Source organism: Crocuta crocuta, unplaced genomic scaffold, assembly GCF_008692635.1.
Source record: "Crocuta crocuta isolate KB4526 unplaced genomic scaffold, BGI_CrCroc_1.0 scaffold243, whole genome shotgun sequence".
Lineage (NCBI taxonomy): Eukaryota > Metazoa > Chordata > Mammalia > Carnivora > Hyaenidae > Crocuta > Crocuta crocuta.
Genome location: NW_027529596.1, coordinates 2,498,466 through 2,511,575, shown reverse-complemented (window position 1 = coordinate 2,511,575; position 13,110 = coordinate 2,498,466). Strand labels below are relative to the sequence as shown.

General features: G+C 37.0%; 1 protein-coding gene across 1 annotated transcript in view; it reads left to right on the top strand.

Annotated features, from left to right (window-relative positions):
- Positions 1-13,110, top strand: part of MAEL (maelstrom spermatogenic transposon silencer) — a 62,941-nt gene that overhangs the window by 32,182 nt on the left and 17,649 nt on the right. The window contains exon 10 of the mRNA XM_077761766.1: positions 1,776-1,922. Coding sequence (XP_077617892.1) covers positions 1,776-1,922 — 147 coding nt within the window. The remainder of the gene's footprint in view (positions 1-1,775; positions 1,923-13,110) is intronic.

Sequence of the window (13,110 nt, the reverse complement as noted above, 5' to 3'; positions counted from 1 at the left end):
GACTCTTTTGATTTTGGCTCAGGTCATGATCTCACAGGTTCATAAGATAAAGCCCCACTGACTGTGCAGAGCCTGCTTGGGATTCTCTCTCTCTTTCTCTCTGCCCCAACCTCATTTGTGTGTGTGTGTGTGCGCGCACGCGCGCACTTCTTTGCTCGCTCTCAAAATAAACATTTTATTTTATTTTTTAATGTTTTATTTATTTCTAGGAGAGAGAGAGAGACAGTGTGAGCAGGGGAGGGTCAGAGAGAGAGGGAGTCACAGACTGAAACAGGCTCCAGGCTCTGAGCTGGCAGTCAGCACAGAGCCCGACGCGGGACTCGAACCCATGAACCGTGAGATCATGACCTAAGCGAAAGTTGGAGGCTTAACCAACTAAGCCACCCAGGCGCCCCACAAAATAAACATTTTAAAGAATAAAAATAAAGAGGCTATCCCAGAGGTCTCCATATATTCTTTGAGCAAGACTTTTCCTTCTCCTGTTAACTCTCAACCCAGTAGTTATCAGCCAGGACCTATTTTGTGCCCTTCAAGGGACGTTTGGGAATGTTTGGAGACTTGGTTATCACATCTGGGGAAAGGGTGCTACTGGCATCAGATGAGTAGAGGCCAGACATCTTGCGACGACACAGGACAGCCTCCCGCAACAAAGTGTTACCTAGCCTGAAATGGCAGTAATGCCAGGTTGAGAATCCCTGCCTCCTTCGCCCCATTGTCGCTGTGCTGAGACCAGCAGAGTTAATCTCAGAATGTTCCTCTCCATTGTTTCTGTCAGTCACTACAGAAACTCAGGATACCTCAATTCTCTCTCCTCTCCCAGACTCCTCCCATTTGGCGGACTGTGTTTTCCACTCCTAACCAAGTCCTGAAGAACTTTTCCATGCATCTCTTACCCTTAGTTATCAGCAATCTCAAATATCTTTAATCTTTTCTTGGGAAGATCTGTTTATCTTCTCTCTTCTAACTAAAATATGGCTGTCCTCTAAAGATACTGCCTCCCTGTTAACGCTATCAAATCGTGCTGTTGTGGGGCGCCTGGGGGGCTCAGTAGGTTAAGTGTTAGACTTTGGCTCAGGTCATGATCTCTTGGTTCATGAATTCAAATCCCGTATCGGGCTCTGTGCTGACAGCTCAGAGCCTGGAGCCTGCTTCAGATTCTGTGTCTCCCTCTCTCTCTGCCCCTCCCCCATCTTATTCTCTCCCTCCCTCTCTCTCTCTCTCTCAAAAATAAACATTAAAAAATTTTTTAAATGGTGATTTTTTTTTTTCCCCTCATTTATCATGGGCTTAGGTTTGAGGTAGTTTTCCATATTTAACGTTGCCTCTTATAGGCTTGTTCCTATCTTCTCCCTAAAATCCGGAGACTTTGGGTCTTCTGTCATAGAGGCTCTAGTGCCTGAGAGCCACATCTTAGAGTCAGTGGCCCCTGAGTGGGTTGTTCCTAGAGCAGCACTGAGCCATGTTATCAAACAGTATTTCCCATAGGTAATCCAGCTCCCCGACCTCTCAGTTCTTGACTTTCCTTTCTCCAGTGGTCCTGGACTGAGCCACCCAGGCGCCCCTATAATCTCGTCTTTAAAAATAATCCTCTCTTGACCCTGCAGTTCCCTTCCAAACATTACCCTCTGTTCCCTTTACAGCAGTCTCTTCAAAAGTTCATCAGACATTGTAAAATTGGGTGTTTGTATTTTATAAACAGTAATTTGAAATTGAAGTAGATAATCCAATAATCGATAAGAAAACAACTTTTTCCCTTGTATTTTTGTTACTTATAGAAGCTAAGAGTTGAGAGTTCAGGATTTTCTCATTTCAACTCTTCTAATCCGGAACAAAGGTCAAACACACCCACTGGTAAGCATCTTCTATTTTCTAAGAATGCACCTCGGGAAGTACTGGGCCTTAAAGCTTATTCAGATCCCAGGGTATGGTACTTATTAAACAGATGGCTCTAAATTAGTTCTAGGATATGAAGATTTTATTGAATTGGGATTTTATTTGACGTTACCACCTTAAACAATTTCAATATGTACATTTTTGTATCACTTTAATTTAATTTAGTCTTCTGATTTTTTTTCCAGGCATTTAAAATAAACCTGTTAGGGGCACCTGGGTGGCTTAGTCGGTTAAACGTCCNGCACACACACACACACACCCCTCAGAGATTCAGGTTATATTCAAGAGGAACTGTAACTGACTCCAAAGACTGTTTCTCATATATGGCATTTTCTTCTACTTCCTTTTTATCTATTTTTGATATCAGATCTTTTAACAAGAAATAACTCATACAGTGTAAGTTTATATTGCATTTTCTACTAGTAGATTTTTAAAAATCATATATCCAAGCTTTGAAAACCTATCTTTCTTCAAAATCAACATGACAGTAATTGGGTTGGCTGCGGAAATGAAGGGAAAGCCTAAAATTAGAATTCAGATCAATGGCTTTAGGTGCCTAAGTCCAGTTCTATGCCATTTGAATTTAATCTTGTGTTAATTATTCAACTTATATTTTAAAAATATTACAGGTTGTGCTGTACTTTTGTAGTATATATGTCAGATAAACCAAAACAATAAGTACCAGAAATTTAGTTTAGAAAAATAGCGGTCTTTCTCTTCAGAAACCCCCAAATCCTATTAGTAAAATTCAAACTCATGTCTCCTCTTTTTTTCAAAATTCTTTTGGAAGCAAATTTGAGGTATTTACTACCCTTCAAGAATACTTTATGAGTGATTGGGATACTCAAAGTTATCCTGGTTGAAAGTGATTTCTGCTCCATTTTCAGTAGCATTTTCTTTGTGTTATCTTACAATACTTAGAGCTTTTAACTGTTGCTGTTTGAGTTCATGACTGAGTTTTTCCTCAGTTGCCCATTTTGAGGTGCCCAGATTTCTGTACGAGATGTTCAGAAAAAGTTAGAATGAATAATTTCCAATAACTTCTCCCATTTTATAGGCTGCCTTCCAGTTTTGCTGCCCAGAAGCTTTTTATGTGGATGAAATCCCAATTTTTGCTTTTGTTTCCCTTGCCTCCCAAGTTGCCACGACTGTTGTCAGAGAAAGTACTGCTGCCTGTTCTCTCTTCTGGGATTTTAATGGTTTCCCCTCTTACATTTAGGTCTTTAATCCATTTTGAATCTCTCTTTGTGTATGATGTAAGAAAGTGGACCAGTTTGTTTCTTCAGCATGTTGCTGTCTAGTTTTCCCAGCAGCATTTGTTGAAGAAACCATCTTTCTTTTGGATATTCTTTCCTGCTTTGTCAAAGATTAATTGGCCATATAGTTGTGGGTTCATTTCTAGGTTTTCTGTTCTGTTCCATTGATCTATGTGTCTGTTTTGTGTCAGTACCATACTGTCTTGATCACTACAGCTTTGTATTATAGCTTGAAGTCGGAAATTGTGATCCCTCCAGCTTAGCTTCATTTTCCTTTTTCAAGGTTACTTTGGCTGTTTGAGGTCTTGTGGTTCCAAAATGTATAAAGAACTTAAAACTCAACACCCAAAAAAACAATCCAGTTAAAAAATGGACAGAAGACATGAACAGATATTTTCCAAAGACCAACATATGGAAACAGACACATGAAAAGATGCTCAACATCACTCATCATCAGGAAAATACAAATCAAAACCACAATGAGATACCACCTCATACCTGTCAGAATGGCTAACGTTAACACAAGAAACAACAGGTGTCCGTGAGCATGTGAAGAGCACCGGGTGTTGTGTGTAAGTGTTGAGTCAGTAAATTGTACACTTGAAACTTAAAAAAAATACTACCATTGCAAACAATGGAGAAGGAATGCCAGAATTCCAAATCCACATCAAACAGTAAAGTACTCCATGAGGAAAGGAGCCCATCTTTCTTGTGGACTCCATTCCCATTCCTTTCCTCAAAAGTAAATAATTTGTTCAGTGAACATGTTCTCAGGGTCTGCTAAGTGCTGGGTAAATACCAAGGTAAATAAGTTGTTTCCCCTGTCTTCTAGAAATGTCATTTCATGGGTTTAATGAAGGATTGCTGTATTATTAAAAGTGCTTAGGGGCACCTGGGTGGCTCAGTCGGTTAAGCATCCACCTTCAGCTCAGGTCATGATTTCACAGCTCCTGAGTTCAAGCCCCACATCGGGCTCTATTGCTGACAGCTCAGAGCCTGGAGCCTGCTTCAGAATCTGTGTCTCCCTCTCTCTCTTTGCCCTTCCCCAACTCACACTCTGTCTCTCTCTCCTTCAAAAATAAACATTTATAAAAAAGTGTTTACATCTGTAGATCAACTAATAGAATTGAGAAATAAACGGTCTATGGTCATTTGGTTTGACACTTGTGCCAAGACCATTCAATGGGGGAAATAATGGTCTTTCTACAAATGGTGCTGGGACAATTGGATATCTACATTCAAAAGAATGAATTTGGGCCCTATCATTTACAAAAATTAGCTCAAGATGGATGAAAACCTTAAGTGTTAGAGCTAAAACTATACAACTCTTAGAAGAAAATACAAGGGTAAATCATGACCTTGGATGAGGCATTGGTTTCTTAATAGGACAGCAAACGTAAAAGCAACAAAAGAAAAAATAAATCGGACTTCATCAAAATTAAGTCCGGTAAAAGTGTTCTTATGCATTAAAAGACACTCAAAGTCGAAAAAAAGACCCACAGAATGGATGAAAATATTTGGAGATCATTTTATCTGATAAAGATATCCAGAATATATAAATAACTCTTAGAACAGCAATAAAAGTCAACCTAATTTTAAAACAGGTGTGATATCCTTTAAGTTCTTTTGCCCATTTTTTAATTGGGTGGTTTATTTTCTTACTAAGTTTTAAGGGCTCTTTATACAGCTTGGATAACTATCACATGTGTCTTTTACAAACAGTTTTTCATCTGTGGCTTTTCATTTTCTTTGTATGGTTTCTTTGCAGAACAGAATAATTTGAATGAAGCCCAGCTTATCATTGATTTCTTTCATGGATTGTGCCTGTAATGTTATACCTGAAAAACCATTTCCATATTCAAGGTCATCTTAAGATTTTCTTCTTTGTTATCTTCTAGGAGTTTTATATTTTGTGTTTTACATTTACGTTTACGATCTAGCTTGAGTTAAATTTTGTGAAGGATATAAGGTCTGCGACATTCATCTTTTTTTTTTTTTTTGCATGTGGATGTTTAGTTCCAGCACCATTTGTTGAAAAGACCTTCTATCCATTGTGTTAACCTTTGCTTGTTTGTCAAAGATCAGTTAACCATATTTATGTGGGTCTATTCTGCTCCACTGATGTGTTGTCTATTTCAGTAGCACACTGGATTACTGTAACTTTATAGTAAGTCTTGAAGTCCTTTGACATTGGTTTTCAATGCTCAATGCGTTCTATTAGGTCCTTCACCTTCCCATTTATACTTTAAAATCAGCTGATTAATATCCCCAAAACAACTAACTGGGACTTTGATTGAGATTGTATTGGATCTAAAGAACTGACATCTTGACAATGTTGAGTCTTCCTATCCAAGAACTTGGGATATCTTTCCATTAAATTTTCTTTGATAACTCGTTTTTTATAGTTTTCTTCTTATAGATCTAATACATATTTTGTTCGACTTCTACCTAAGTTTTTTATTTTTAGGGGTTGCTAATGGAAATAGTTTTTTAAGTATTTAAAGAATTTATTCTTTTAGAGGAGTTTTAGATTCATAGCAAAATTTAAAGGAAGCTGCAGAGATGTGTATATCTCCTGCTCCCACACAAACATAGCTTTGCCTATTATAAACATCCCACACGAGACTGGTACAGTTGTTACAAGTAAGAAACCTTACATTGATACATCATAATCACCCAAAGTCCATAGTTTACCTGAGGGTTCACTCATGGTGTTGTATAATCTGTGGGTTTGGCTAAATGCATGATGACGTGTATCCATCATTACAGAAAGCATATTTTTACTACCTTAAAAATTCTCTGTGCTCTGCTGGTAATGTGTTTTTATTTAAAATTTCACTTGCTCATAGCTGATATATAGGAAACTGACTGACTTTTGTATATTAATCTTGTATAATTGCATATTGATTCCAGGAGGGGTTTTTTGTTTTTTTGTCTTTGGATTTTCTACATGTTGATGTCATCCGTGAACAGAGACAGTTTTATTTCTTCCTTCCCAACCTGTGTACCTTTTATTTTCTTTTCATATCTTAACTATATTAGCTAGGACTTCTGGTACAGTGTTGAAAAGTAGTGGTGAGAGGAGAAATGCTTGCCTTGTTCCTGATCTTTGCAGGAAAGTCTTGAATTTTTCACCATTCAGTAGGATTATTAGCTATAGGCTTTTGGTAGATATTCTTTAAAAGATTTTTTAAAAATTTTAATCCAGTATACTTAACAGTTTTATATTAGTTTCAGTGTACAATATAAGTGATTTAACAATTCTATATGTTAGTGCTTATCATGGTAACTGTACTTTTAATGTCCTTCACCTATTTTACTCATCCCTCCATCTACCTCCTCTCTGGTAACCATCAGTTCTCTATAGTTAATAGTCTTGCTTTTGTTTGGTTGGTTGGTAGATCCTCTTTATTAAGTTAGGAAGTTCACCTCTATTCCTAGTTTGCTAAGAGGCTTTTCTTTTTTATCATGAATGATTATTAAATTTTATCAAATGCTTTATCTTTGTTTTTTAAATATTTTTAAGGTTTTTAATTTACATTTTTTATTTTGGGGGGGCAGAAAGAGAAGGAGAGAAACAATCTTAAGCAGACTCTGTGCTCAGCCTGGAGCCCCACATGGGGCATGATCTCATAACTGAGATCATGACCTGAGCTGAAATCAAGAATTGGATGCTTAACCAATGGAGGCACCCACCCAAGTGCCCCTTAAAGTTTTTATTTTAATTTCAGTTAACATACAGTTATATTAGTTTCAGGTGTACAGTATAGTGATTCAACAATTCCATACATTACCCAGTGCCCATCACAACTAGTGTACTCCTTAATCCCCACCACCTATTTAACCCATCTCCCACCCCTAACCCATCAAATTGTTCTCCTCTGGTAACCATCGTTTTGTTCTCTGTAGTTGAGTTTGTTTCTTGGTTTGTACCTCTCCCCCCTGCAACCACCATTGCCCATTTGATTTTTTGGGTCTGTTGATATGATCATGTGATTTTTCTTCATTAACCTGTTGTATGATAGATGACATTAATTGGTTTTTGAATGTTGAATCAGCTTTGCATACCTGGGATAAATCCCATTTGGTTCTAGTGCATAATTTTTTTAGACAATATTGGATTTTATTCACTAATATTTTGTGGATTTTTACATCCACAATAGCTTTGTAGTTTTCCTATAATGTCTATCTGGTTTTGGTAGTAAGCAAATACTGGCCTCAAAGAATGAGTTAAAAAGTATTCCCTCTGATTCTATTTTCTGGAAGAGATTGTAGATAATTGGTACAGTTTCTTAAGTATTTGTTAAAATTCTCCAGGAAACCCATATGGGCCTGATGCTGTCTCTTTTGAAATGTTATTATGTTTCAATTTCTTTCTTTTTTTTTTTTTAGTTTACCTGTTTATTTTGAGAGAGAGAGAATAAGAGAGAGTGAGTGCATGTGCAAACGAGGGAGAGGCCGAAAGGGAGGGAGAAAGAGAATCCCAAGCAGGCTCTGTGCTGTTAGCGCGGACCCCTTCATGGTGCTTGATCCCACAAACTGTGAGATCATGACCTGAGCCAAAACCAAGAGTTGGATGCTTAACTGACTGAGCCACCCAGGTGCCCCTCAATTTCTTTTAATAGATAATGGGCTTATTCAGATTGTCTGTTTCTTCTTGTCTGAGTTTTAGCAGATTGTGTAAAGGAATTGGTCATTTCATCTAAGTTATGAAATTTGTATGTATAAGTTGTTCATAAATTCCTTTATTATCTTTTTAGTATTTATTATCCTTTTAATGGGATCCATAATGATGTCCCTTCTTTCATTTCTGATATAAGTAATTTGTGTCCTCTCTCTTTTTTTTCTTAGTCTGGCTAGAGGGTTGTCAATTTTATTGATCTTTTCAAAGAACTAGCTTTTGATATTGTTGATTTTCTCTATTTTCTGTTTCATTGATTTCTGCTCTAACTTTTGTTTTCTTCTTCTTACTCTGCATTTAACTCTTCTTTTTCTATTTACCTAAAGTGGAATTTTAGATGATTGACTTCAGATCTTTCTTTTTTTCTAACATATGCATGGAATGCTATAAATTTCCCTTTCAAAAAATAAAAAGCATAGAGTTGAGGAAGAGGAAAAATAGAAATTACAAAGTAAATAGTAAATATTTAGTGCTGTATATTAATAATTACATTAAATGTAAATAGACTAGCCAGTCAAAAGTTTGCAGATTGGATGTTTGTTTATTATTTTAGAGAGAGACAGAGAAGGGAGAGGTAGGGGGAGAGAGAGAGAGAGAGAGAGAGAGAGAATCCCAAGGAGGCTCCACACTGACATGGGGCTTGATCCCATGACCCTGGGATCATGACCCAAGGGGAAATCAAGAGTCAGACTCCCAACCGACTGAGCAACCCAGGCACCCCAAGATTGGATTTTTAAAAACCCAGTTATATGTTGTTTGCAAATGCACTGGTAGCGAAATGACAGGGAAAAATGGAAAATAAACGGATAAAAATATGTATGTCCCAGAGAAAAACTAACTTCCTGAAATCTGTCATATTAACATCAAACAAAAAAATGTATTAGAGTAAAATTATGCACCTACTATAGTAGTTTTTAAAACTGCAAAGTCAAAGGTAATAGAGCATAAGGAAAAATAGACAAATCTACTATCATGCTGAAAGATTGAAATACAAGTCTTTTATTGATAAGCATACTAGAAATGAGGGTATCTAGATACAGAATATCTAGAATCTGGTCTAGATTAATATAGGTATTTTCTATCTGGATATAGACTAGATAGTTCTAGGCTAGATGGAGAATATCTAGAAATATTAACAAACTTGAACTAATAGTTAACTATTCATTTCAAACACATGGAGTTTTTTTCAAAAATGGTAATGGACCAAACTGCAAACAAGTCTCAAATTTCAAGGGATTGACAAGTCATGTTCTTTTTCCACTATTGAATGAACAATATAGTTCCAAAATATATACATTTTTAAAACCCCATACATTGGAATCTAAAAACTTCTTTGTAACTAAATGATAGTAACTAATGTTATGATTCTGCATAAAATTAAACAATAATGTAAATACTACATATTACATTAGGATACTGAGAGAAAGAAAATATGGTTTTAAGTACTTACACTGGAAGAAAAGAAGGGCTGAAAATTAAACAACTAAATATTCAACTTAAAAAATTAGAAGAAAGGAGAAAATGACTCAACATCAATGAAATAGAAAAAGAGATACAGTAGTAAGGTTCAACATAGCCCTAGTTGGCTCTTTGAAAAGACTATTAAAATAGATAAAAGCTGATGAGATGAACCATGCACAACAGAAAGAAGGCACAAACAATATTAGGGATGTAAAAGAGGTCATAATCTAGGCCAGCAGAGGTTAAAGAGATGGACTAATACTATGAACATTTTGAACCAATAAATTTGAAAACTTAGGTGAACCAGAAACAAATTCCTAGAAAAATATAATTCACTAGAAATGCCTATATATATATATGTGTGTGTCTATATATATGTGTGTGTGTGTGTGTGTGTGTGTGTCCAAGTTGGGTTTATTCAGGAGAGCAAAAGTGATTTAGCATTAGAAAATATATAAATGTCATTTATTACATTAATAGATTCAAGGGAGAAAAGCATGTTATTATTAGGATAGATGGAGAAAGAAGCATTTGACAAAATTCAACACCTATTCATAATCAGAATTCCAAGCAAACTAGAGATAAGACTGGAACTTCCTTAACCTGATAAAAAGCAACTACAAAACGTCTACAGCAAATATTCTTAATGGGGAAACTTTAATTTTTTTTATGTCTTTATTTTGAGAGACAGAGAGCGAGCAGGAGAGGGGCAGAGAGAGAGGGAGACACAGAATCTGAAGCAGCTCCAGGCTCTATCAGCACAGCCCCAACATGGGGCTCAAACCCATGGACTGTGAGATCATGACCTGAGCTGCCTCAAGTCGGATGCCTAACCCGACTGAGCCACCCAGGCGCCCCTTAATGGGGAAACTTTAAAAGCACCTCCTTTAAAACCAGGATTAAGACAAAATGCCCTTTGTTACTGCCTCTGTTCAACATCGTACTGGAGTTTCTAGCAAATATAATAAAGAAAGGAAAATAAAATTTGGAAAGGAATAAATTGTCATTCACAGATATGGCTGTCTACATAAAAGCTTAAAAGAACTACAGAAATGGGCAGAAAGAAGTTTCGCTGGCTAAAGATCAGTATAAAAAATCAAATGCATTTCTATACATCAGCAACAAATAGTTTGGGAAAAAAAAAGTTTTAGAAAAGAAAAGATAGCACTTATAATAGCAAAAACCAGGGGCGCCTGGATGGCTCAGTCGGTCGGGCAACCGACTTCGGCTCAGGGCATGATCTCATGGTTCGTGGGTTCGAGCCCCGTGTCGGGCTCTGTGCTGACAGCTCCCTCAGTGCCTGGAGCCTGTTTCAGATTCTGTATCTCTCTTTCTGACCCTCCCCTGTTCACGCTGTCTCTCTCTCTCTCTCTCTCAGAAATAAAACATTAAAAAACATTTTAAATGATAGCAAAAACTGTGAGGTACCTAGGAATAAATCTGAAAAAAATGTATAACACCCATATATATGTATAAAAAAAACTATATAACCTTAGTGAAAAACATTAATAAAGACCTACACAGAGATTTCTTTAATATTGAGTCTTTCCATAGATAGGTTTTCTCTCTACAGATAGTTTTTCTAACTATAGAAAGAATATTATAAAGATTTCAGTTCTCCCTGGACTCATCTGTAGATTGAATGCAATTTTAGTTATATCCCTACCTTGTTTTTATGGGACTTAGTAAGCAGATTCTGGGAAGAATGGAGGCGAAGAAAAGCCAGGACACCTGTAGAATAATGTGGATCTTTAGATCCCTGGTTTTTTCAGTTTATTTCAAAAAGTATTATAATGATAATTAAGGTTGTGAATACTGCAGTATGATATATGGCAGTAAGGATAGACAAATTAGCGAATAAAACAGAGTCAAAGACCCATGCATTTATGGAACTGATATATGACAAGTGACATTTCAGACCAATGGGACTATTTAGAAAATTGTCCACTTAGAAATTGTCTATTTAGAGAAATTGATAAATGCAAAAGAAAAAAAAAACCAACCCTGAAATTAGACCCCTTCCCTACCTTATTCAAAAAAGTAATTCTACTTGGTCTAAGGATTTAAATATGAAAAGAAATTTAAAATTTTAGAAGATGTATAAGGTCACAAGGATTGAGGTCATAAGGATTTTTGGAACATATAATACAGAAAGAGTTCACTATAAAAAACTATTGATATGTGTGACTTTAAAGAACTTGAGTTCGTTAAAACAAAACCAAAACTACACAGATGATGCAAAGACAAGCCACAGGCTGGAAAGTATAAACACAGAGTCAGGATTGTGGTTGCCTCTGGGGAATGAAAGTATAAAAGGCAGAGGAATATTGTGTGTCAAATATTACACTTAAAAGGACAATACAGAGCAAATTTTTTTTTAATAGTTTATTGTCAAATTAGTTTCCACATAACACTCAGTGCTCATCCCCACAAGTGTCCTCCTCCATGCCCATCCCCCCTCCCCCCACATCCATCAGTCCTCAGTTTTTGTCAGCATTCAAGAGTCTCTCATGGTTTGCTTCTCTCCCTTTCCCCCACCATTTCCGCCCTTCTTCTCCCCCTTGTTCCTCCGTCAAGTTCCTCCTAATCCTCCTATACGTGCAAACATATGATATTTGTCCTTCTCTGCCTGACTTATTTCGCTCAGCATAACACCCTCAAGGTCCATCCATGTTGCTACACATGGCCAGATTTCATTGTTTCTCATTGCCATGTAGTATTCCATGGTATAGATAAACCACATCTTCTTGATCCATTCATCTAATACAGAGCAAATTTTAATAGAGGCTTGTTGGTGACTCGGGCAATAAACAGTGAAATAAAGAGCTTCCTTCTCTCAAGTTACAGTATCTTAAAGACCGTTGCTGCTAGTTGGTACGGAAAGGGCTAGAATTAATGAGTCACCTGAAACTTTAGAAGATGAAGGCAGAAGTGCTGTGTGTCGTACATCAGTAAATTAGGTGTCTGTATCAGCTGCTGAGCTGAGACTTTGTGTCCTTCCTTGGCTTTAAGAAGAAAAATCCAAAACTTTTTCTCAGCCCCAGTTGGATGCCACCTTGGGAATTTATTCACCCACCACATCACAGCTGGAGGAGTCTGAAAAGTCCATTTCTCCATTTGAGATGACAGGCAAGGATGGCAATTTAAATAAATTTGGCTTCCCAGGAGCTGAGAGGCCAATCTGCCAGCAGAGTCCAAAGAGCATCTACCATTTTTACTAGAATTTGCTAAAAATAACATACATTTTCTGTCTCCCACTGGCACACAATGGTGTTAAGTACAGTTACTTTACCACCAGAACAGGTCAGAAAGGAGCCTGATGAGCGCTTAGAAAGCCTTTAACTAGTAACATCAGACCCTTAACTTTTACCACATGCTCTCCGTGCTCTTATGGAATTCTCCAACTTTTCAGGCACCTGCTTTTAACCGGAAAAAAGCTTGTTGGGGGCCAAAGTATGCCTGAACATGACCTGAAAGTAGACATAAGTATACTCATTCCAGATCCATTTGGGTATATTTAAATAAAATACAAGCACGCCCCCACTAAAGTCCCTCCAGCCCTGTCTTTCTAGCCAAGCCAGAACATGATTTCATCTCTGCCTCTCTCAGGACACCTAACATTTTTCATCTTGTGGCAAAGCAGTGTCTCCCCAACTTGAGGACGAAAAGACATTCTTTTTATATCACTACAATTATTTAGAATAGGTACTTTATGCACAAATTCAAAAGATACAAGGGTATGCATTAATCTCTATGCCTGACATGTGAGACACCGCTGTGTGTTCCTCATATACTCAATTATTTTTCCCAGAGGCAGCC